Source organism: Myotis brandtii, unplaced genomic scaffold (genome assembly GCF_000412655.1).
Source record: "Myotis brandtii unplaced genomic scaffold, ASM41265v1 scaffold244, whole genome shotgun sequence".
NCBI lineage: Eukaryota > Metazoa > Chordata > Mammalia > Chiroptera > Vespertilionidae > Myotis > Myotis brandtii.
The window spans coordinates 4,971,941-4,997,625 of NW_005359225.1; the positions used below are offsets into that span (position 1 = coordinate 4,971,941).

Below are 25,685 nucleotides of genomic sequence, written 5' to 3' on the forward strand. Positions count from 1 at the left end.
ATCGCTGCAGCGCCCACCAGGGGGCGGTAGCGCCCACTTTGGGAATCACTGAAATATACTATATCAATTTTCACATATAATTGAGACCATACAGTTTTAAAGTACCTACCCCCAGAGCACAATCATGGAGAAAGAAATGGATCAAGGTGCTCAGTGTCTCATGGGCTAAGTTCAGTACGAATAGCACTGGCAGACCTGAGTTGGCATCTGCACTTCCCCACTCACAAACTGGAATTCTAGGAAAGTTACTCACCCTCTCTAGCCTCAGTCTTCTCACTTATAAAGTATGGTTAACACCATCTAACTCAAAGGGCTACTGCTCGTAATAAATGAGATAATGAAAGTAAAGGGCTTTAAACAGGAGCTGGTTTATGGTAAGGACTCAACAAGCAGTAACCTTTTTTATTGGTAGCTCTTTTCTTAAGCCCTCTTGTCTATCCACCTCTCTAAAACAGGAGAAGCAGTTAGCAAAGCCCAGATTACCTCAACTATTAGAGAAAGTAATAATGAAAAAAAGAAGAGGAAAGGATTGTAAATGAACTGATGACTGCTGTTCCAGACTATTTATCATACTAAGGGCACCTGATACTGAAAAAACATGGGTACTACATTCTAAAGAACGAACCACAGCATGTGCAATCTTTCCAAAGGAGTGACAGAGTACCAACGGAATTTTTGCTAGGCTATCCATTACTCTTTAATAGTCCCTAACAAGCAGAAAGTGCTAAAGGAAGGCAACTCTGATGCCACATGCAAATCATTGCTTTTCTGTAAACATATCTCTATCATAAAGATTCCCCGTAGCTCACTCGAGTGCTTGTCTCTTGTGCCCCACTACCTGGTAAATTTGTTACACACTTCCATTGTAGCAATTATCTTGTATTGTAAGGAGCTATTTGCATGTCTCTTCACTACACTGTAAATTGATAAAGATCCTGGCTTACTCATCTGTGACTTCCCAGTGCATAACACAGTGGTTCTCAATCTTGGCTGCACATTAGAATCACCTGGGAATCTTTTTAAAATCCTGATTTCCGGGCCTCATCCTCCGGAAATTGTTTCTTTGTTATGGGGTGAGGCCACAACATTAGTAATAAAGAAACAATTTCTGGAGGATGAGGCCCAGAAATCAGGATTTTAAAGATTCCCAGGTGATTCTAATGTGCAGCCAAGGTTGAGAACCACTGGCTTAACAGATCCCCATAATTACTAATTGAAGGATGGGTTTCACCTTCTTTCACTAGTTAAGGCTGTTAAGAACTAACGGGGGAGACATTAGTAGAAATTCACACACAAACTAAGGTTCCCCCAGACGAGACCCCTGTTTTGGAGGGACTTTGTTTGGAGCTTGAAGGGAAGACTGACTGTTCCTGCTCCTCAGAGTTACTTTCTTAAAAACACAAAGAAAAGGACAGAATCAGTACCTACAGAATTTCCAGACAACAAATTATATTCTTTCTTAGTAACAGGTAACAGAAGTTTGTGAGATGAATGCCTGTGGTTACACATAAAATTGACCTCTGGACATGACACTCTGGAAGTATATTATGCCACTAGAAGCTCTTAAGTTCTAAAAACAAATAGGGAAGAAAAGTTAAGAAGCAAAGATAAAAAAAATGTCTCGCATCAAAACCCTGATATGTGTAACTGAAATCAGGCTCCCTCAAAGGAGAGCCCACGACTAACAAACCGTATGTAATAACTTCAATACAGTATTTACCTTTTTCAAAGCACTTTCAAATACATCTGTGAACTGCAGCCAACTGTAATCACAGAAACTTAAGGCTGGAACAGGCCTTGGAGGTCATTCCACAACCACCTCACCAACCAAGTGGTATCCAAGCACCTTTGGTCTCTAGCGATTGGGAAGTATGGTACTAAAACCTGCTTTAAAAACCAACTCCTGTTCTGACCACCTGTCCGTTTTTCCAGCCTCCACCCCCCAACCTTAGTGATCCCCAATCAGAGAAGCCAAAACCTTCAAGTCACCTCGCCCCCAAGCAACAGTCTGCTTCTCAAGTCCACTTCTACTCCCTTCCTCTGGGCCTCATCCTCAATCCTCCCCACCAGCCCCACCACCCAAAACGTGGCCAGGGCCTCGGAGATCCTGATCCCCCAGACATCCCACTGGTTCCATTCCCGACCATCAGTTCCCTCCCTCCGATTCCTCAGTGCTGTTCACATGCTGTCAGGGGCAAGACAACATGCACTCCTAGCTACGAATGCATCTCGGGCCTCAGAACCTCCTCCCTTTCCTTTCTCACCTTCTCTCTCTGCTTCTTAGCACTGTCCCTTCATTCCCTTCAAACTCAGTATCTCCTTCCTCCTCGTGATTCCCTCAAGGGCCGCTGGTCATTGAAGACAACAGGTGTTAAGTGTCTATTAGCTACGTAAAAGAGACCCTCACAGCGCTCGCCCTCAATAGAACTCACAAGTCTCTAGGGCAGCGGTTCTCAACCTGTGGGTCGCGACCCCTTTGGGGGTCGCCTAAGACCATCCTGCATATCAGATATTTACATTACGATCCATAACAGTAGCAACATTATAGTTAGGAAGTAGCAAGGAGAATAATTTTATGGTTGGGTCACAACATGAGGAACTGTATTTAAAGGGCCAGAAGGTTGAGAACCACTGCTCTAGGAGGTGGAGATAGAGATCATTTATCCCTTAAGGCTCAGCCCAAACTGAATCGGTCCCCTCTTCTCAGTGCCACAATCACGGTGTATCTGACGCAGTGACTCGTCTCCTTGGGTGTCTCCCACCACGAGGCTGTGGGCTCCGCCGTGGGAGGATCCCTTGTGGCCCTGTCACTTAGCCCAGGACTAGGCACAAAGGTGATGCTTAATGTTTGTTAAATGAGTGAATGGATAACTTCTGGTAGGCAATTATTCATTCATCCATTCGTTCATTAGTTGACCCAAACTTTCCTGAGCCTACATTATGTACAAACTCCTGGACTGTAAGGATAAATTAAATAGCTCTTACGTTAAATAACTCAAAGCTATACTATTAGGAGATTAGCACCCTTCCCCGGACCGTATCCCCAACCCCCACCTGAAACCTGGTCAGTCTTTTCCACAGGTGAAGCCAACCTTCCCCTGCAGAAATCCACGCCCCTCCGACTCAAGCTACCGCCTCCACCCTTCAGTTCTAACCTAGGGCCGGCCCCCAGCTAATCATCTCGAATATTACACCCCTATCCATCTGGCTTCTCTCCCTGTCCTCCATCTCTACCCATGAGGTCTAATCCCCCCAAGACCGCCTTAGCGTCCCCGATTCAGGGTACCTCTGATTTCCCTCTCCGCGCATCCGCCTCCCAGTGAGTTCCTTCCCTCTCCGGGTCCCGTCTATCCTAGGAAATGAATTATTCCCGATACCACCACTCTCCTCCTTTCAGTTTTAGGCTGAGTCTCTCCTGGACTCTCAACTCTTACCTCATCCAGCTCCCGTTCCCCGGCAGCACCTCGTCCAACCTCTAGCTCTACCACTGCCGCCATCTTCACAGGTCTCCCCCTCCCAAGTCCGCCCGCGAGCCAGCTGCTTCCGCCGCTCAAGGGCTCCTAGCCAATCAGAGGCGTAGGCTCCTGCAGAGGGGGCGGGGCATCGAGACGGGCCGCGACCTGACAGGGACTAAGAGACCATCTACCTGATACTCACTTAAAGGTCAAGGAGGAACGGTTCCCTCGCATTTCCAAGCCTCGGCGGGGGAGCGTTCTTGGAAAATGAGTACCTGAGCTTGTATTATTTTCAGGGCAAATATTTCAACAATTCCCCCCTTTGGAGAAGGAAAAAGAAGGGTCCATAAACCGTCAACTTTCGCGACGCTCCCTCACTCTAGGCTCCAAAGAGTGCGGCGTGGAGGCTAAGAACTACATTTCCCAGAATGCATTGAACCTGACCCGGAAGTTTCAATTCGGCTCTGGACCAGAGATTTGTAGTGAATGAAAATATATTGTAACACATCTTATTGTTCACGGCACATGACTTCTTGCCTCCGAGGGAGTCATTTTTCAGAAAGAACGGCTTTTTGAGGCTCCAGAACGAATTCCCGGACTTCGGGAGGCGGAAGAGTAGCTCTTTGGGTCAGAAGGCGGAGGTCAAAGGGCCGAATTGGCGGGAGAATGTGTTTGTGGTCCACGATCTCAGGCTGCGGTGGCTCTTTAAGGTTCATTGCCCCGGTGAAGGGTGTTGGGGGTTGATGATGGAAGGGTAGTGGCCGAAAGGGAGGAGGGGTCGTCAGGACAGCGCGTTCCGAGGAGCCGTGGAAGTAGCCGAGCGGCTTAGGCTGTAGAAATTGAAGAGCCTTGCAGTACCTGCACGGCCCCCAAACTGCTTCTTCGGGTCTCAAGTCTTCGGATCCACGTCACACTTCTAGGTACTCTTTCCTACGCCACATCCTGCGTCTCCAGCACTTACCTTTCCCCCCATCTTATACATCATATTCACTGTGCTGCACCCCAACTTATAGCTTAGTATTGTAATGCATTTCCAAAAACCTGTTATTTGTCCACCCGGACCCGACACCTCACAAGCCTGCAGCTCCTGCTCACGCCCCCTGGGCATCCCGGCTGCACCTATCCCATGAATAGAGCTAGGATGACCTGTGGGCTCACAAGACTAGAATGCCAGTATTTGGGGGCTGTCAGGAAGTTACAGGATAATATTTTGACCATCTACTACAGCCATCTTATTTACTTAAAATGGGAATTTTTTTTCTGAAAATGGGAATTATTTTTACTATGTGAAACTTAATACAGAGAATATTATATCTATACCTTTACCCCACATTGACTATTGACATTATGATCTATTTGCTTCCTCCTGTTTGAAAAAGATAAAACAAGCCCAGCCAGTGTAGTTCAGTGAGTTAGCATTGACCTATGAATCAGGAGGTCACTGTTGGATTCTGTTCAGGGCATATGCCCGTTGATGGGCTTGATCCCCAGTTGGGCGTGCAGGAGGCAGCCTATCTATGATTTTCTTTCATCATTGATGTTTTTATCTCTCTCTCCCTCTCCCTTCCTCTCTGAAATGAATAAAAATATATTTTAGCCCTGGCCGGTTTGGCTCAGTGGATAGAGCCTCGACCTGGGTCGAGGGGTCCCAGGTTCCATTCCTATTAAGGGCACATGCCAGGGTTGTGGGCTTGATCCCCAGTGTGGGGCGTGCAGGAGGCAGCTGATCAATGATTCTCTCATTATTGATGTTTCTATCTCTCTTTCCCTCTCCCTTCCTCCCTGAAATCAATAAAAATATACTTTTTAAAAAGATAAAATAAGCCCTGACGGCTTTGGCTCAGTGGATAGAGCATGGGCCTATGAACTGAAGGGTCCCAGGTTCGATTCCGGTCAAGGGCATGTACCTTGGTTGCGGGCACATCCCCAGTAGGGGGTGTGCAGGAGGCAGCTGATCGATGTTTCTCTCTCATCGATGTTTCTAACTCTCTATCCCTCTCCCTTCTTCTCTGTAAAAAATCATAAAATATATTTTTTAAAAAATAAAAGATAAAATAATACAGATAAAAGTTGAACTTATCTGTCTTCTACTCTCAGACCCATTACTCTTTCACCCTCCCCAAAAGCAACTAGTATAATTAGCTGTGTATTCTCTCAGTCCATTTTTTTAAAAAGTGTATGTACAGACTATAAGTATTGTATTGTTTAACTTTTTTAATGAACGTAAGTGCTATTTTCTGTGTATCATTTGTAATTCTTTCACTCTAATTTTTTGAGGTCTGTCCATGTTTCTGTATATTTACATCTAAGTATTCCTTTTAACTGTCAAATAGTATTCAATTGCATGATATATAACATTTCACTTATTCACTAGAGTTTTATGATTTTTGCTATTAGAAACATTGTATGTGTCTTTTTGTGCACATGTGAGTCCCTCTAGAGCTGCACTGTTCAAATAAGTTAAATACTGGAAATGTAGCTTATCAGAATTAAGATGTGCTGGAGGTGTTTATGAGGGCCTATTTCCCCACAATATTGCCAATCCTTTATATTGTAAACATTTAATTTTTTTTTTTCAGTCTTAGAGGACAGATATTTGCAATTTCTTTATTACTAGGGAAACCAAGATTTGTTAATATGGGTTTTTGGTCATTCAGATTTCATCTTAAGTGAATTGTATGTTTATATCTTTTCTCCAGTTTTCTATTGAACTGCTTGCCCTTTTCTTACTGATTTGTAGTGCTTAAAAATATATATTCTAATACTATCCAAGTTTATGTATTGCAAATATCTTCTTTTAGTCAGTCATTTGTATTTCAGCCTTGTTTGTGTTACCTTAAAGTATTTTTAATGTTTCTATCTTTGATCCATTTGAGTATAATTTTTCAAATATGTTACAAGATAGCGATCTTTTATTTTTCTTCACATGGTGAACCAGTTTTCTAGAGACCATTTATTAGTTCATCTTTTATCAGACAGAATCATGATTCTGCTCTCTTACAATCAACTGAACAGGTTGCAAATTCCCACTTATGTATATGAGTCTGTTTCTGGTATCTACATGCTTGTTTCTATAGATAATACGTATTAATTAAGAAGTGGGGTTCAACTCCTTTAATCTTTCTTTCTAGAATTGTCTTATCAACTTGTGGCCCTTTATTGATTAATGAGTTTGTCATGTTTGCCAGAAACTTCTGCTGAAATTCTGATTTGAATTATATTGACTTATTAATTATTCTTTTCAGTGGTTATTTGTGTTTCAGCACCTCTCTGAGGTGTGGGAGATGATGAACATGCCAAAAATCCATATCCTCAAAGAGCTCACTAATTAATGGGGAGACAGAGTAAACAAGCCATTGACCAAAACAAAACAAGAGCAACAGCACAAATGCTGGGGCAAGGAGGCTAGAAAGTACTTAATGCTTGGATAACTACAGGCAATTAGATAGACAGTGATCTTCATGAAAAAGACTGTATTTGCCTTATTCACCTCTGTGTATGCAGCACCTAGTACATAACCTGGTATCTACCAGAAAGCCCCTAAAATATTAACTAAATGAAATATCCAACATTGACAGCTTCAGGGTCTCTAAGCCTACAGTGTAGTTAGTTTTGGGGCTGGCTAGGTCAGACATCAGTATGTTGGTAATGAGAAATGATTGCATTTTCACATCAAATCATAAATGTATACTTGGAATTTTCTCCAAAACAGAAATCATATCTTACTTATTTTTATATTTCCAATATCTAGCATAGAATAGGAAAATTTGTTGAATGTACAGTGAGTCCCTATTATGGGAATAATCAGCTCTAATTAATCTGGAGGCCTAGAAAGCTAACTCAGGACTCATCCTGCATTCTTCTCTTGGCACCATATTGAATGTGACCTGTGAGGAATGCTTGACCTTTAGATGCCCTTCGCTAAGAGTTGGTTACTACCCCACTCTGAGCATTACATGACTACTGGCCCTTTGGAGCTCCATTTTTATGGTCATTAATTTAACAGATATTTGCTAATCTGGAACTGTAAGTTTCTTCCTCTTACATTGAGGATATAGAAGTGGATCAGACGTGAACCCTGTCCTCCAAGAGCTTACAATTGGTCAAGGGACATAAGACATATATTCAGATAATTGTAATGCAGAATTGAGAGGATGGAGTTGTCACCTAGAGCTGGTTGGGCAGCATGGAGGTGACATTTGAGCATCAGAGATACATTCCATTTGACAAGTGGGAAAGGGAAAGAGCATTTCAAGCAGAGGTTATAGCATGAGCAAAATCTTGGAGGTGAGAAAAATATTTGGTGGAAAGGAGGCAAGAAGACCACTGTGGCCAGGAGTATAGCGGGTCGTGGACCTATATTCAGGGGCCAGCTGGGCAACAAACATGAGTTAAAAGGGCAGGGGATAAATATTTGGAGAGCGATCCACCTATAGACACTCAGACAACTTTAAAACACCTCTGGCCAAGGAATTGTTGCACCTAGGTGATGGATGCATGAGAGAACATTATACTAATATGTATGTTTTTGCATACATTAAACATTTTCCATAAAAATTTTAGCAAAAGACAAGAGTACAAATATCCATATGAACTTTTAAGATTAAATAAAGAAAATCCTCAGATGAAAGGAATAGGAGATGAAGCAGGAAATGTAGAGATCTACATTGTAGATGTTGAGGGGCCAAGCTGAACTAATATTTATTAAGTACCTACCATGTAGCAAGGGATTCACATACATTAGCAAGCCATTGAAGATTTCTAAGTGACTTAATGCAAAGCTAAATTAGGAAGATGCATTTTATGGGAAGAAAACAACAACTAAAAGACAATTGCATCATATATTTAGTTGAACATTTGTTGTACATCTTTACTATGTGCCAGACTCTAGGGATATAAAGATGAATGATTTAAGGCACAATCCATGCCATTGGGAGCTCACCTACATAAAAATCCAACGTTAACATATCAATATATCTTTTGTACTTGCTCTGTTGCCCTGTGGTTGCAGTCCAATTGTTTCCGTTTGTTGGCATCTCATCAGTTGGTGCAGATCTGGTCCCTGCCCCCCATCATGGTAGTCATGGTAATCTGTACAGTCTGACTGCTGCAAATAACTACTGTTACCAGAGAAACAGCCATGGCTAGTTTATTTTTCCTTTGTTCTCTTCTTCAGGAGTAGTATTCTTTCTCTTCTGGAAGCTGACAGGACCAATATGTAGACAGTGCCAAAGTGGTGACAGAAGAAATCTCAGGAGAAAGCATTTTTGACAGCTGCGGGGCCTACCATGGCTCCTGTGAAGATTAGCCACGTGGTATCATTTTCCTCTCAGGTATATTAATTAGCAGGCATGGTTTTTTACTTGGTGACTGAACAGAGTGGGGGGAAAAAAATAGAGGACTTGGCTCCACTTTCAGGAAACACACAATCTAATAGGAGACACATTGTCCCTTCTGTGGGAGTCCAGAGTGGAAGTGGGGGAACATAGCTTTCGCCCTCAGGTTGTTCCCAGAGCAATGCCGGACACATAAAAGAAGTGTTCCCAGGAATTCAAGGTAAAGAAAGAAACCACCTCAGATTCCACTCTTAGTCTGGAGGGAACTGGCAAGCTATAGGAACCCTGTACCAGGGTTCCCAGAAGGGAAGTTTAGTCACTCTGGCATTGAGAGCAGACCAGGACATTCAAGGTCATCCCTGACCTGTGAGGATATCAGCGCCATCAGCAAAGGTGATCTCGGCCTTCTCCCTAAAAGTCCACTTTCAGGAAATCCCGATTATCCTGATTACAGCTAGATGCCAGGACCCAGCACCAATCCACTGTGTTGATTAAGGACTTCCCTCCCTTCCCTCTACTGTCATTTCCCTATCCATTTACCCATCCTCCCTGCTCTTCCCCTTCTGTTATCCTAGTCTTTCTCAAGGGGTGCTGTTGACATTTTGGGTCAGATAAGCCTGCATTTTACAGCAGTATCATCTGCATGGTGGAGTATTTAGCTTCCAGGGCCTCTCGACCCTAATGACATAATACTTCCTGGTCCTGACAGTCATAGGCATCTCTACACATTTCAGAAAGACCCTTAGAGTGTCTTTAGGAACTACAGTGGGGCCTTGACTTACGAGTTTAATTCGTTCCGTGACGGAGCTCATAACTCAAATTACTCATATGTCAAATCAATTTTCACCATTACAATGACACGTGATGCTGGGCTGATGTGGCGTTCACTGTGACGTTCACTGCGCCAACTAGCGGTGGGGTATCTGAAGCTGGCTCGTAACCGGAATTTTAGCTCGCAACTCAAAGCAAAAAATCGGCCAAGAGACAGCTCGTATCTCGAAAAACTCGTTAGTCGAAGGCCCCACTGTACTGTATCAACTCCTATTCTAAGTGAAATAGAATGAAAGTTACCTTTATCCTGCTTACCTTATATGGTCTGCCTAAATAGTTTTCACATTGTCAGCCTTATAACATGTTAGAGAGAGAATCACTGATTGGCTGCCTCTTGCACGCCCCCTACTGGGGATGGAGCCCGCAACCCCGGCATATGCCCTTGACCAGAATCAAACCTGGGGCCCTTGAGTTCGCAGGCTGACGCTCTATCCACTGAGCCAAGCCGGCTAGGACTCCACAAGAGAGCATTACCTATCTTCTTTTTTTTTTAGGTATATATTATTGATTTTTTACAGAGAGGAAGGGAGAGGGATAGAGAGTTAGAAACATCGATGAGAGAGAAACGTCAATCAGCTGCCTCCTGCACACCCCCTAATGGGGATGTGCCCGCAACCAAGGTACATGCCCTGTCACGGGGTGACCCTAAATTTACATATCTCCACCTTATTAGCTGTGGGCGTCGCCATCTTTGTTGCAGAGTGATGGTTAATTTACATATTACTCTTTTATTATATAGTATTTCAGAGAGGAAGGGAGAGGGAAAGAGAAAGAAACATCAATGATGACAGAGAATCATTGATCGGCTGCCTCCTGCACGCCCCACACTGGGGATTGAGCCCGCAACCCGGGCATGTGCATGTGCCCCAATTGGGAATCAAATTGTGACCTCCTGGTTCATAGGTCAGTGCTCAACCTCTAAGCCATGCCCACCGGGCTAGCTATCTTCTAATATTGTGGTTTCCAACTGTACTCTGTGGGGACCCACTTCTAGAAGTTGAAGGGAGAAGGGACAAGTATATCTCTAGGCCCCCAAACTGTACTTTAACCAGAGGTGTGCTTTTTATTTGTTGAAAACACACACACACACTTTGGTATAAGACTTCAGTTAAAAGGAAGGGTTTTATTGCTAAAACAAAAAACAAGATTGATGACCATGAATCTAGTCTTTCTACTTTACTTATGATGAAGAAATTTAGATCCAAAGAGAGTAAGTAGTTTGCTCAAGGCCTACACACCAAAAAATATCTGGCTTTGGGTTAGAACTGAAATGTCTATCTCAGTATTGCTATTGCAGCCTTTGAATGAATCACTTTATTTCTAACCATCAGTTGTAAACTTAGATACAAATCTTTGCCTTTCCCTCTAGCCGGTTTTGTTCAGTAGTTAGAGTGTCAGCCCCCGGACCAAAGGGTGGTGGGTTCAATTTCCAGTCAAGGGCACGTACCTGGGTTGCAGGTTCGATCCCCAGCCTGGTGGGGGCACATATGGGAGGCAATCAATCAATGTGTCTCTCTCACATTGCTGTTTTTCTCTTTCTCCCTCCCTCTCTCTTCCTCTTCCTCCTTTCCACTCTCTCTAAAAAGTCAATGGAAAAAATATCCTTGGAGTGAAGAGGATTGACAACAACAACAAAAATACTTTTTAGAGCTGCTGTAGGTTCACAGCAAAATTGAATGGAAAGTAAAGAGATTTCTCATATGCACCCTGCACCCAAATATGCATTGCCTCCAGCATTACCAACATTCCTCCACCAGAGTGGTGCGTTTGTTCCAGCTGATAAACCTACATCATTATCACCCAAAGTCCAACGTTTACCTTAGAGTTCACTATTGATGTTGTGCATTCTATGGGTTTTGCCAAATGTATAACGTTCCCATCATCAGAGTACAGGCATGGTTACGTCGCCATCTCCCATTTACAGTATTTATAAAAAAAAAGTTCCGTCATTTTGACGTATGTATATATGTGCTTTATGTTTTTTATTATTTATTTACCACAAGTAAAGGTCAGGAATTGTTATCTTTCTTTCAAATTTTTTTTACTGTTTCACTTCATTACTGCTGTGTATGTGCTCCATGTGAGTGACGTAGGTGCTTATGTAGGTGGGTTCCGACTTACAGTGAAAATGGTGTTACGTCACACCGTAGGAACGGATCTCCAACTTAACCCAAGGACCTACTGTATCATACAGAGTAGTTTACTGCCCTAAAAACTCTCTGTGCTCTTATTTTATCCCTCTATCTCCCCTAACCCTTATCAAGCACTGATCTTTTTACTCTCTCCATAATTTTGCCTTTTCCAGAATGTTAAATAGTTGAACTCATATAAAGCATGCAGCCTTTTGATATTGGCTTTCACTCTCACATTGATGTTGGTTTTTTCTCTCTCTCACTTCCTCTCTCTAAAATAAATGAACATATCCTCAGGTGAATACTTAAAAAATAAAAATAAATGAAGCCCAGTCGGAATGGCTCAGTTGGTTGAGCCTACATCCTGTGCACCAAAGGGTTGGCAGTTCGATTCACTGTCAGGTTCAGTCCCTGATTGGAGCAGGTGCAAAAGGCAACCAATCAATATTTCTCTCTCTCTCTCTCTCTCTCTCTCTCTCTCTCTCTCTCCCCCCCCCCCCTCCCCTCCCTCTCCATCCCTCTCTCTCGTCCTCTGTGAAGATTAGAAAAAAGAAAAAATAGTATAGTGTGGTGGTTAACAGCTCTGGATTCAGAAACCTGGGAGTTCTGACTCGGATTGGTTATTCGGCCTTTGGCCATGGGTAAATTTCTGAACCCAAGCTTTAGTTTATTGATCTGTTACCTATGAAGCAATAATAGTAACCACCTAAAGTTGTTCTGAGGATTACATGAGGTGGTCTGGTAAATGACAGAGAGGTAAACAGTGTCTGTAAATCCCGTGGTAGGTGATGCTACGTTCCTATGGACTCCTGTCTCGTGCCTTTCCTGTCATGTCGGGATGCCTGGAAAGGTTTGGGAGTCTAGGAATCCCTTATGCATGGGCACCCTTTGTTCCCTTGGGCTCAGGAAGGTTCCTGATACTCTCCTCTCTCTGACTTAGGATCCCAAGTATCCTGTGGAGAACTTGCTGAACCCAGACAGACAGAGGGGACCTTGGCTCAGTTGCCCTCAGGACAAGAGTGGGCAACTGAAAGTAGAACTGCAGCTGGAAAGGGCAGTGCCCATTGGCTACATCGATGTGGGTGAGTGTGTGCTCTGGGGCCTAGGAGCCTCTGCGGGAGAACATAGGAGTAACATTCCCCTCCAAATGCTCCACCAAAATGTCTCAGTTCGGGCTGGCTGATCAGCCTTAACTGGTGTGAAGGGGAGATGTGGCCCTTGCTTTTGGGGCAGGTATGTGGTGTTGGCAAGAACTCTAAGGATTTCATTCACATAGAATTGAATGTGAATGGCACTCCTTGGATTAAGCAACATACCTCCCCTGCTTTAATCTGAGTGGTCTGGGTGAAACCATAGGATATTGACATAATTAAGTGCAACAAATAGAATTTATACGCTTCTAAATATCAATGTCAAGAGTATGCTGGGGATGAACTGTGCTGGTTAATTCAGGAAGGTTTCATAGGAGTTTATGGGTTGAAAAGGTTGGCCTTAGCATTCTCTGGAATAGAGAGCTGACAAAGACCATTGATCTCAGCTCTGTCGGGACAGAGAGATGGCAGGCTCCCTAGCAAGGATTTAAGAGAGACAAGAGTTTGGCACTGCCTGCCAGAGCCAGAGGACAGGGAAACAGCGGGTGTCTTCAGTCAGGGGAAGGCTTCTTTCTGGCTGAGAGGAACATGGTGAACCTACCTTCACAATGTCATTCAGTGGGGCTGAGGTTTCGTTTCACTTCAGTTACATTGTGTTGCTTGGCCTTTCTGGGCTTCCAGTTAGCTATGGAATGGAGAAATGTCCTCTTCCCACCTGATTCCCTTGTGAACAGTCAGGGGAGCCTTCATGCTATAACCCTTATCCTTCTCTCAACCTTTTGTCCCCAGGTAACTGCGGCTGTGCTTTCCTGCAAATTGATGTGGGCCGATCCTCCTGGTCCCTGGACAGACCTTTTGTCACCCTGCTCCCTGCAACCATGCTAATGTCCCTAGCTGATTCAAAGCAGGGGAAAAACCGCTCAGGGGTCCGCATGTTTAAAGATGGTAAGGAGGGCAGAAGTGGGAGACACTCAGGGAGAGAGACAGATTATGCGAAAAGGCTGCAGTACAGTAGAGGGCGGTAAGAGCTGGTAGGCATATATTGTGGGAGGGAACCTCTGCAGGGGTTACTTATATCTGTTGGGGGGACAGGGATTAGTGAATGAGTGAACAACCATGGGTATGTTTGTCAGTGAGTTCTCCATGATGAGAAAACATGATCCCTTGGGGTATTTATGAGCTATGATTTATATTTACACTCAACATGATTCCGTGAAGCCTGATGTAGAACACACATTTGTGACTAGTGTGCTTTTGTTTGTATAAATGTAAGTGTGAATGTAGGATGAATGTTTACATAAGTGATAGGAGACTATATGATAGTTATAGTTATGCAGCCTGAAGTGTTTCCTGAGTTCTGTTCTATGCAGAGCTCTGCGTTCACTGGGCACCACATAAGATCTGAACTCCTGGCCTCTGGGGACTTAGGATTTGTCTGTGTTTAAATTGGAGGTGTTTGTAATGTGAAGGAAGAATGATAAGGGAGGGGCATACAAGGTGGAGGAGATGAGGTCTTAATAGATAGTGCTGGGAATTGAAGGTGAGAAGGGTTTGTAGTACTGGTGTGTGACACTGTGAGTGCGTGCGTAGGGCATGGAGTGCTTGCGGGAGGCTGAGGTCTCATGGTCCAGGAAGGGTAGATGTAGATCATCTAATCCAATGAGCAAGTGGTCACCCCAGACCTCAACACTACAGATACTTCCTGTTAAAATGAGACATTGATTAGGTCCCTGGAGAAGTGCAGAATGAGGATGTAGCCATGCTGGGAATGGTGTGGACCTGTGATGGGGAGGAGTGATGGTGTCTGAGGGGACCCTGACTGGCCAGCTTGGCACTGCCAAACCCTGAGCACCAAGGCCTGAGGGGTCAGTTACCGATGACCTTCATTATTCCTTTTGTTGGAGTTTATATAGTCCCTGTCCTTTCTTTCCGCTCCTCGGTATTGACCTTTCTCCCTCCCATTCATTCGTTTCCTCTCCCCCTCATTTTCTTTTCCTGGAGATGACTTCCTGGCTCCAGCCTCAGGTGAATCATGGGATCGACTTCGCCTGACTTGCTCCCAACCCTTCACACGTCATCAGTCCTTTGGCCTGGCCTTCCTGCGTGTGTGCTCCTCTCTGGACTCCTTAGATGACCCTGTGGTGGATCCCTCAGCCCCTGTGAGCTCTGGGCTGAGCCAGGTATGTGCAGCGGTGGAGCAAGGACTTAATATTCTCCCATCCTTTCCATTTCTGGTTAGGAAGCTGGTGCTTGATTGAGTTATACACACACCTATACACACATACATTCAAATACAAACATAAATGGGCTCGCTACACTTTCTTAAAGGTAGGAGTGCACACCTTCCCTTTTACATGTGAAAGATTCAAGTGAGTGAGCCTTCAGTATAGTGTACACAGAGCTGGTGGGCCATTTGTTATTTAGCCATTAATAAATTCTTTTGGAATTCAAACTTAATCTTATACTTTATTTCTGGGTTCTTGTGGACTCCAGCTTTCATCAGACTTTTCCTTCTAGCACCCGAAACAACCAGGACTCACTACAGTCCCTCTGTCATTGTCGTTCCCTAACCCACCTACCTATTCTTAGATACATATGTGCTTTGCAATTTCATGTGTTCTCCTGCTTTCTCTCCCTGTACAATAAACATGTATGCCGCCTAATAGAAGATGTATAGGTTGCTGGCTCTCTATTAGTATCTATTCAATTTATCTCCCCTTTTCTCAGCAAGTTTTCTAATTTTTCTTTTTCTTCCTAAGCCTATTCTGACTCTTCCTTTTTTGTTGTTGTTTTTGTTAATCCTTACCCACAGATATTTTTCCCATTGCTTTTCAGAGAGAGTAGAAGGGAGGGAGGAAGGGAGAGAAAGAGGGAGAGAGAAACATCGATGTGAGAGAGACAATCAATTGGTTGTCTCCAACACATGCCCTGACCAGGGTTGAGATCGAACCTGCAACCTAGGCACTTGGCCAGGAATCAAACCCGCAACCCCTCACTGCCCAGGCAGACGCTCCAACCACTAAGCAACACCGGCCAGGGCTGACTCCTCCTTTCTTATCAATGATGTCTCCATTTATCTTTCAAGCCAGTACCCTCTACTGTAATTCACTCACAAACAAATATGAAGATATAATCACACAAAGCTAGAATCATAAAACTCTAGAGATGGAAAAATACTTAGAGATCAAGTCCTATCCACCTCATTTTACATCTCAGATAGGGAAACTTACATAAATGGAAAAATACTTAGAGATCATCAAGTCCTAACCACCTCATTTTACATCTCAGATAGGGAAACTTACATATTCAAATTCACACAGCACATCAAAATAGAGTAAAGACCAGAAATCAGATCCTCCTATCATTTACACCACAGTACTTCTATGCACACCGTAGATTTTTAAACACTTCAAACATTGGACATAACCAAAAGAACTTCAGTTCCCAGGAGTGAACCTCACAAGTGTCACTCCTATTGAGGTTACTGAGAAAAAGAAGAGACTGGACATTGGGAAGAGAAAAGGGAGTTAGAGCAGACGGAGGAGGAGTAGATGCTCTTGTACAGCCACGGGAGAGACCCACAGAGCTGAGACAAGGAAAGCTCGGTCTGAGATTTACTCTTCCATTGAGGAAAGGGATAAAAAATGCAAAAGGCCAGTGGAAGCAGTTCAGTGTGCTCGCCAGGTCCCCATATCTCAGTGCTGGGAGCTGACGTGAATGGAGCTAAAGCTATTCAATCAAGTGGAAGCTCTGTGGGATTAGGAACCTGTTTGTCTTGTTTCATAATGCATTCCTGGCAGCTGGAACAAAGTAGGCTTTGAGAGTACATGTTCATTATGTAAATGACCTTTCAGAGGGGAGTTGTAGATAGGGTCATCATAAAAGTTGTCATCCAAACTGAGACCAAAAAAGAGTGCTATTAATAATTATACTGAGCCCAGCTGGCCTGGCTCAGTGGTTGAGCATCAATCTTTGAACCGGGAGGTCACGGTTCAATTCCTGGTCTGGGCACATGCCCGGATTGTGAGCTCAATCCCCAGTGTGGGGGGTGCAGGAGGCAGCCGGCCAATGATTTTCTCGCATTATTGATGTTTTTTAATCTCTCCCTCTCTCTTCCTCTCTGAAATCAATAAAAATATTTTTTAAATAATAATTATTATTATACTGAGGCAACAGACATAATAGGCATGACTTCCCAGGCAAACCAGGATAGACAATCTCCCTAATTACAGGATAAATAAAGACTTCATAGAGTCTTTTCCATTTTGGCCATCTAAATGACGCTGCACCTGCGCTGGCTCTGTGGCTTAGCTGGTTAAAGCGCCTGTCTAGTAAATTACTCTGCACCTTTAGAACCAAGGTGGGATCAAGGAGGAAAGGAGTCAGCAACTCCAGGGCCATAATGTCAGAAAGGCATTGAAAGTCAGTGGCAGAATGAAACATGTTTCAGGTACCTCAGTGAGACCACAGGGAAAGGAGATCCTGAAACATTTCTACAAGAGAGGATTGATACATGGTAACAAATTGAGGGCACTCAGTTTTACATTTGTGACCTCTAAAGTGCCATAGGCTTTTTAAAAAAAAAAAAAGTATCATTCCAATGGTAAGGTACAGTGAAAGCAAAAGGGCTTTTAATCCTGTGGAATAGGGTCTATTATAATCACCAATTTTCCAGTAAGGAAAACAGAAGCCAGAGAAGTTTAGTGGGATGTCCCAGGTCACACTGCTAAATAAATCTTGGAGTGGATTTGAACCCAGGCCACCTGGCTCCACGTAGCCTGTGCTGTAGAGCTCATTTCCTAATGATTGATCGCATGTAGAGTTAAAGTTAAATAACCATCCCTACACATCCAGCTAGTTACTCTGTATAGTATTCACTCTAAAATTTATGAGACATGGTAAGGAAAAAAGAAAAATCCTGGTAAAGTAAACAAAGTATTTCAAAATTAATGCAAGGTCCAAGATGAGGTTGCAAATTAATTTCCAACTAGAAAATATTAAACAATGAACGTGAATAAAAATACTATTTCTCAAACTTGCATAATGAGACTAAGGTCATGCTTTACAAGAAAGACATTTACCTTTAAAAGAATCTGTAATGGAAGAATCAGAGCTGAAGCCCAGCTGGTGTTGATCAGTGGATTGAGCATCATCCCATGTACTAAGAGGTTTCCAGTTCTATTCCCTGTCAGGGCACACGCCTGGTCTCGATCGCCAGTAGGGGGCATGCCGGAGGCAGCCATTTGATGATGTTTCTCATCAATGTTTCTATTTCTCCCTCTCCCTTCCTTTCTCTCTAAAAATTTTCAATAAAAGTATATATTTTTTTTTAAAAGAATCAGGGCTGAAAATTAAAGGAAAAAATGTTTAATTTTTTAAATTCAAGGAAATTTGGAAAAATAAAAAAGGAAATAGCCACAGATGAATCAACACAGATAAATTGCATTTTGGCAAAGAATTAAGAAATTGTAGCATTCCACATAAATAAAATCTATGTAGAAATGATCTACTGTGTGATTATTACACATAGACATTCCTGGAGTTTGAAGGAGAGAGGTTTATAAAATGCCTGTGATAGATATAGATATAGTGGCTAATGCTAGAAAGAGAGGTGTCATGTATCTATTACCCATATATATATACACATCTCTTTTTATAGAAAAAAAATTTTTTTTATAAAAAATTGGTAGTTTTTTTTTAGCTTCAAGTAAATGTTCACAAAACAAATCATAATGGGTATTAAAAAATATTATTAAACAGTATTTAGAAAAGTGATAAAAATGTCCCCAAATAGTTCAAAACAGAACTACTTTAAAATTAAAGAAATATGTGTGTATAATTTCTCTCGCATAGATGTGTATAGAGATGAGTGATTTGAGTTTTGTACCTACATGAATCAATTTTATATAGATACAAATTTATATATATATATATACACACACACATATATACACACATTTGTGTGTGTGTGTGTGTGTGTGTGTGTGTGTGTATATATATACTTTCAAAAGTTTGCACATGATATTGATCCCATAGCCCTTTTTTTTCCCAACAGCTCGTATTCTTTTATCTGGGTCCTTTAGGATCATGACAAAACCCTTAGCATTGGGGTAAAAACTATACAAAATCACCGCATCTCACATCTCAGGGCTGGAAGAGTGTGTGCACACACAAGCAAAGGTGCCCTGTACAAGTTACAGCAGATACATTCACTCACTAAGCTGAAGTCCTCAGGTTTGGGAGTATACTTGGCGCTAGGTAGCAGCGTCCCCTGGTGGTGAATGTATGTATTTCATATTTCTCCATTTTCTTTTCAGGACTCTTCTAATGCTTCGGAGTCTAGTCCCAGCCCCTGGATGGCTAATCCTTCTATCCGGAGGACATTCTTCCCAGATCCCCAAACGTATGTAGCTGCCAGAACGGAGGTCTCCCAGCCACTTTTCAGTTCTCTCTCCTGGGAAAGAAAAACTACCAGGTTGCTCACAAGCACGCAAGCCCCACCTGGGTTCCCCCTATTAATCACGTACTCCAGGCCTATATCTATATATCAAACTGGCTTTCTTGGTTAGATGCCACTGTTCTGAGTGAAACCAAGTACTCTGTTTCCCTGCAGGAGCACTAAGGAAATTTCAGACCTTAGGAATATCCTAGAGCAGCTGCAGCCGGGGACTTTGGGGCGTTCAGCCCGCATGGTGCTTTCAGCTGCCCGCAGGGCATCTCCAGCCAGTGTGGCAAGCCCAAAAAACAGCCCTTCAGGACCAGGTCCCAGTCATCCAGACAGTGCAGGTAAGGCCTCAGGACCTGCCTTTGGCTCCTTGTTCTCCCTAGCACCATCCCTTTCTCCTTGAATCCACCACTGCTCTTCAGGGATGGCTCACCAATGGGACTTCATGTGAGAGAAAAGACAATTGTCAGTGTCTTATTACCAGAAGAAAAGCAAAATATAGTAAACTAGAGGTCCGTTGACCTGGCCTGCACCCTCTCACAATCTGGGACCCCTCGGGGGATGTCGGACTGCCAGTTTCGGCCTGATCCCCACAGGCCAGGCTGAGGGACCCCACCAGTGCACAAATCTGTGCACCGAGCCTTTAGTATGCATGTTAAGAACTTTGGTTTATCTCTTCCCGCCCTCCCCCCTCCCCCCTTCCCTCTGAGATTCATCAGTTTGTTCCATGTTTCCATGCCTGTATGTTGAGCTTGTTGGTCAGTGTGTGTCACAGCTCCTGGTCGAAAGGTCAGACGGTCGCTTGGGCTTTTATATATATAAATTGGTTGAGCATCGTCCCATGCACCAAAAGGTCACTGGTTTGATTCCCTGTCAGGGCATATGCCTGGGTTGTTGGCTCATTCTCCAGTAGGAAGCATGCAGGGGGCAGCCTATCAATGTTTCCTTCTCTCTTTCCCTCTCTCTCTTTCCCTCTCCCTTCCTCTCTCTCTCTCTCTCTCTCTCTCTCAAATCAATAAAACATATTTTAAGAAAAAGAAAGAAAGAAGGAGCACTAGCCTAGGAATCAGGAATCCTTATCTTTTGGGCCTCAGTTCCCTCATATTCAAAGTGAAGGAATTAAACCAAATAGTATTTAGGCCTCTTGCAGTGTTAATGTTCTGTGATCATCTCAGAAGGACAATTAAGTCAGGGTGATGGTTTGTGGAGCTTATTGGAGAAATAGAGTCGGGGAATAGTGTGCTTTTGTCACAGAGGAAGAAAGCACTAAATATTTTAGAGTAACTTTATCCATCTGATGTTCACCACAAACTTACGAAATAGATACTGTTGTACTCACTTTACAAAAGAAGCTGAGATTCAGAGAGGTAGAGTATTCTGAATCACACAGCTAATCAGCGGCAAAACTGGAATGTGAACCCCAGAGCTCTTTCTATTCTAGATAGCGAGAGAGAGAAAACAAGTAGAGTTCTCATTGAAAACCTCGGGTTCACTCATTGCTTCACTGGGGGGAAAAATTTTTTAAGGAAATGGTTTATCATTCCAAGGAACTGAACAAATTAGTGAAATAATCAGTATATCATTTCATTGCAGAAATAGGGTACATTGGTTATCTGTTGTTGCATAACAAATTACCCCCAAAATTTAGTGGCTTAACACAATATTTATTATCTCACAGTGTCTTGTGGTTAGGATTCCAGGCGTGGCTTAACCGGTCCCTGGCTCTGGGTGTGTCACAAGGCTCACCTGCAAGGATCTGCTCCCTCGCTCACTACATTCCCTCATGGCTGTTGGGCTGAGGCTCCCCTCAGGTCCTCTGCCACGAGGGCCTCCACAGAGCATCTCACAGTCTGGCCGCTTGCTTCTCCAGAGGGAACAAGGTAGAGGGCAAGAAAGAGAGTGCTAGTAATTAAGAAGCCAGTCTTGTAACCTAATCACAGAAGTGACATCCCATCGCTTTTGCCAAATTCTGTTCATTACAAACGAGTTACCAGGTCCTGCCCACACTCTAGGGGAGGCATGAATACGAGGAGGCAGGGATCAATGGCAGTCACTTCAGAAGCTGCCTGCCACATTAAGAAGGATGTGTTTTATTATTTTAAGAGATGGAGAATGGAAGGAAACGAAACTTCTTTAGGTACCCTACAGGCTGGGCACTGGAGCCATGAAAGCACTTTGAAACATATTAAACGCTATACACAGTCGTTCATAAGTGCTGACTCACCAGACAGATGGCTGTTGCTGGGTTTTGTTATTACTCACTTGACACATTTATTGAACATCTCTGCGCAAGGCTCTGTGCTAGGTGCCAGGGGTATCACAGTAAATAAAACAGCAGTGCTCCTACCCTAATGGAGAGACACGTGTCCATGTCACACAGGAAACCCAAAGCTTAAAACGGTGATAAGTGCTTCAAAGCCAACGCAGGATAGGATGACCAGATTCAGATTAGAGAACCCAGGGAGACTTCCTCACAGGAATTCGCATTTCCTCTAAGACTTAAAGAGTGAGAATTAGCCAGGAAAAGAGAATGGAAAGAATATTTTTTAAAGAAGGAACATCATATGTGAAGGCCCTTTTGGTTTTGTTTTTTTCTTTATTTTTTTATCCTCACTGGAGGAGTGAGGATTTTTTTCCCCCATTGATTCTAGAGAGAATGGAGGAGAAGGGAGGGGGAGGGGGAGAGAGAGAGAGAGAGAGAGAGAGAGAGAGAGAGAAAGAGAGAGAGAGAGAGAAACAAACGTTGATGTGACAGAGACACATGGATTGGTTGCCTCCCACACATCAGACCTGCAATCCAGGTACCTGCTCTAGATCCCTTGACCAGGAATTGAACCTGAGACCATCTGGTGTGCAGGCCGATGTTCTAACTACTGAGCTGTGCTGGCCAGGGCTGAAGGCCCTTTTGTTAAAGAGCTAGACCAAATGAGCATTTCTCACACAGAGCCCAGACCAGAGGAGCAAAACTCAGAGAGTGATGTGGGCAAGACGAAGAGACAGAAAGTGCAAGCCCGCAGGTAAGTAGGCCAACCTGAAAGACCCATATCACCTCCCCAAACCTTTCTGCCCTTCACGTGTCCTTGTCCACATGTTGTCAGGCTTAGAGCTGGGCAAGGAGGTAGCCCTGTAGTGAACCAGAATTTGAAGCTGAGTACATTGTACTTGTTTGACTTCATTAAAATTTAAATCTTTTTCTGCTTCAGTAGACACTCAAAAAAAATAAAAAGATAACCCATAGAATATGTGAGAAAATATGTCCAAATCATACATTCGAGAAAGAACTTGTATCTAGAATATATACAGAACCCTTACAACTCAACAATAAAAGAACCTAATTAAAATTTTTTTTTAAATAGGCAAAGGATCTGAATAGATTTTTCTCCAGAGAAGATGTACTGGATATATATATATATATATATACACACATACACACACATACATATACAGTCTGTGGGGATATAAAAGTGGGGAGTGGCTACTAATGGGTTCAGAGTTCCTTTTGGGAGTGATAAAAATGTGAACTTCTATAGTTGTGGTTACACATCTTTGTGAATATCCTAAGACCATCAAATGGTATACTTTAAAGAATGAATTTTATGGGATATGCATAAAAATAATAAACCTAAAGGCAGTAATAGAAGCTCTATTCTCAGATTTTCAAAGGTTAAATGACTTTCCTAAAGTCTGATTCATCCAGTGGGAAAGCCAGAACTCCAACTCAGGGCTTCTGGCTCCACACCAACTAGTCTACCCTTTTTTCACCCCAATTTAAGGTAAGGTTCCTTCAGCCCTTATGGCCTTTTGCTAATAGCTGGTCTTTAACTATTCTTCCTCACAGGCCTTTATCCAACTCAAACTCTCAACCAAACAGGAGGGGGAGAGCAAAGGCAGGGCGGAGAGAACCCCAGCGACTGCAGGCCCAAACTAGCAGTGTCCAGGAGAGTGGAGAGTGCCCCATTTGTGCAGGTAAGCTGCTTGGGCACAGGCGGTTGCTGAGGGACTGCGAGGCATCCCCTGAGGGCGGGATGGATCTGGGAATGCTGCCAGGACACATTTGAACTTGGACTCCTAGCCTCTGTCTGCTGTGCAGTTACATACAAGTCTGTATTGGGCACCTGCTCACATTGTGTTGGCCAAGCTACAGAAGGGACAGGGGCCATGTCCTCGAGGAGAAACATGGAACAAAACCATATAAAACACGATCAGATTTTTTTTCTCATTCTAATTGTTTCTGCTCATTAGGAGCCAATAGAATACTTGAAGATGTCTTTAAAAATAAAGCCAAAAAAAAATTATCAAAGAGGGCATAGAATATCCTTCATACCTTTTTCCTCTGTGTCCAAATTCTACTTACTCTCTGAGTCCAAATGTTACTTATTTGCCAAGGCTTCTCTAATCTTCTCAGATAATCTCTTACAACTGAGCTGCTGCAGCATTCTCCCATTCCCTTGGGCTTAGCACCTCTCACCTTCTTTGTATGTAGCTACTTGTGTTCATAGCTTAGCTTTACCTCTAACTGCAGTCCATAAGGACGGGCCTGGGTTTAAATGCCTGGGCTCCTAGCACAACGTCAGGCACATAGTAGACACTTGATGAATGTTGAGTGGATTCATGATCGGATAGTGTCTCTAAGTAAAATATTCAATTCCTACAAAAACAGCTGCATTTTGACAGGCTGTGTGGGGTGTGCTAGGAGCAGCCCCAATTTTGCTTACCTCTCTCCCTCCCACTTAGGCTCCTTCAGCGTTGAGATTCTTCCCCAGCACGCTGCCACTTGTGGAGAGACCTCCCCACCTCACCTAGCCTCTCCCTCCTCATCACCACCTTCATCGCCATCTGTGCTGTGGGTGTCCTCCTCAGAGAGCTCATCACCCATGTCCTGGATCCAGTGCCCTATCTGCCAGCTGCAGTTCTCAGCAGGAGAAGTAGAAGAACATGCCAGCATGTGTGGGGAGGCCCCTCAGGCATGAGCCATGAGGTTTTGGCCTCCTTGTCCTCTGTGACTGAAACTGGGGAGTGACAACTAAGAAGGGCTGATGGGACCAAGCGCTCGCTCTGCTCCCCTCCACTCATTCCCTCAGGACTCTGCCTAATGGCACCTCTGAGCCCAGCCTGCCCCGCTCCAGTTGTCAAGGCTTCCGTCACCATGACACCTTATTTTCCCAAGGATGGAGTCATCCTTTTCCCCTTTGGAACTTCTGGGCTTTGGGACACAGTCCAGATGTCTCCCCTAGTGAGTGGTGTGCATCCTTGTGCACATTTTCCGGAAAGGAAAACTGAGGCCCTGTGAAAAGAATTACTGCCTAATAAATAAGATCCTGTGGTGTACTGGGAAGGTGATTTTTGAGCATGAGACCAACCTCCAGGATCCCATGAACTTAACTCTGTATGTTTTGTGGGTTCTCTTTCTAGATATAATCAAGTAATTGTGTGACTTTAAGCAAGTTCTTTACCTTGGGCCCAGAACTAGCCCCCATAACAGAGATAAAACTCCTGTCCTGCTCACAGAGCTATCATAGGATTCAGATGGGTTAATGACTAAGGAAGGGTTCTGGGCTTGGCTGTGGGACCTTGGGCAAACCCTTGTCCCCACCTGTAAAATGAGGCAGTTGGACCAGAGGGTCTCTAAGGTCCCCTCCAGCTATGACTTTAAATTCTATTCCCACCTTTTTTGAGCAACTATGTCCTCTCACTCCTTTCCCAGAAGATTTCATGGTGTGGCACTAACATCAGTTCTGGTCTCCAAGTTACAAGGCTGAGGGGCAGCAGCTGGTTCTGGCCGAGGGAGGGCCTGGGGCGGGGTTTTGAATGAACAGGAAAGAGGCAGCTGGACACAGGGGAGCAGACAGAACAGGAGTTGTCAGCTTCCTGCACTGTGTGCTCCAGCCACCTGAGTCAACTCCTATAAGGGAGTTCCAACCATGGAGCGAGACTTGCCTGGACCAACGGGAACTACAGAGCTGTATACTCATTCTTCACATCTTCCCTTTCACCTGGGTGATTCCCAGGGATCCTTCAGAGCTTAGCTTGAATGCTTTTCAAAGAATCTCTCCCCAACTCCCAGAATAGGTCATAACATCTCGTGCGGCTTCTTCATAGCACTTGCCACGATTAAATACTGTTGCTATAGCCCGAGCTAGTTTGGCTCGGTGGATAGAGCGTCGGCTTGTGAACTGAAGGGTCCCAGGTTCAATTCCAGTCAAGGGCACATGCCCGGGTTGCGGGCTCGATCCCCAGTGGGGGGCATGCAGGAGGCAGCCGATCAATGATTCTCTCTCATCATTGATATTTCTAGCTCCCTCTCCCTCTTCCTTCCTCTCTGAAATCAACAAAAATATATTTAAAAAAAAATGTTGCTATAGCCCTAGCCAGTTTGGCTCAGTGGAGAGAGCGTT

At 43.8% G+C, this 25,685-nt stretch overlaps 2 protein-coding genes across 6 annotated transcripts in view; one reads left to right on the forward strand and one right to left on the reverse strand.

Annotated features, from left to right (window-relative positions):
- Nucleotides 1–3,518, reverse strand: part of RNF121 (ring finger protein 121) — a 74,252-nt gene extending 70,734 nt beyond the window's left edge. For 4 of the 5 annotated variants that reach the window (XR_001362290.1, XM_014540456.1, XM_005867128.2 and 1 more), the window contains exon 1: nucleotides 3,435–3,518. Coding sequence is in view for 4 of the 5 variants with exons in the window: in XM_014540456.1 (XP_014395942.1) it covers nucleotides 3,435–3,497 (63 nt within the window). In the remaining variant the exon portion in view is untranslated. The remainder of the gene's footprint in view (nucleotides 1–3,434) is intronic. The other variant, XM_005867129.2, reaches the window with a different exon arrangement.
- Nucleotides 3,519–3,885: 367 nt separating this feature from the next.
- Nucleotides 3,886–24,643, forward strand: LOC102259006 (short transient receptor potential channel 2). The gene is made up of 10 exons (XM_005867131.2): nucleotides 3,886–4,375; nucleotides 8,632–8,788; nucleotides 12,695–12,836; nucleotides 13,635–13,790; nucleotides 14,847–15,025; nucleotides 19,163–19,248; nucleotides 19,459–19,631; nucleotides 22,235–22,307; nucleotides 23,129–23,256; nucleotides 24,025–24,643. The coding sequence occupies exons 2-10, from the start codon at nucleotides 8,744–8,746 to the stop codon at nucleotides 24,258–24,260; spliced, it is 1,218 nt and encodes a 405-aa protein (XP_005867193.1). The 5' UTR covers nucleotides 3,886–4,375; nucleotides 8,632–8,743; the 3' UTR covers nucleotides 24,261–24,643.
- Nucleotides 24,644–25,685: the final 1,042 nt, after the last annotated feature.

Excerpts from the sequence above, each read along its gene's own strand:
- LOC102259006 (XM_005867131.2), top strand. The coding sequence starts at position 8,744 with ATGGCTCCTGTGAAGATTAGCCACGTGGTATCATTTTCCTCTCAG. Across the intron at positions 12,837-13,634 it reads CATTGGCTACATCGATGTGG|GTAACTGCGGCTGTGCTTTC; the intron begins GTGAGTGTGTGC and ends TTTTGTCCCCAG. Across the intron at positions 19,249-19,458 it reads TTCTTCCCAGATCCCCAAAC|GAGCACTAAGGAAATTTCAG; the intron begins GTATGTAGCTGC and ends GTTTCCCTGCAG.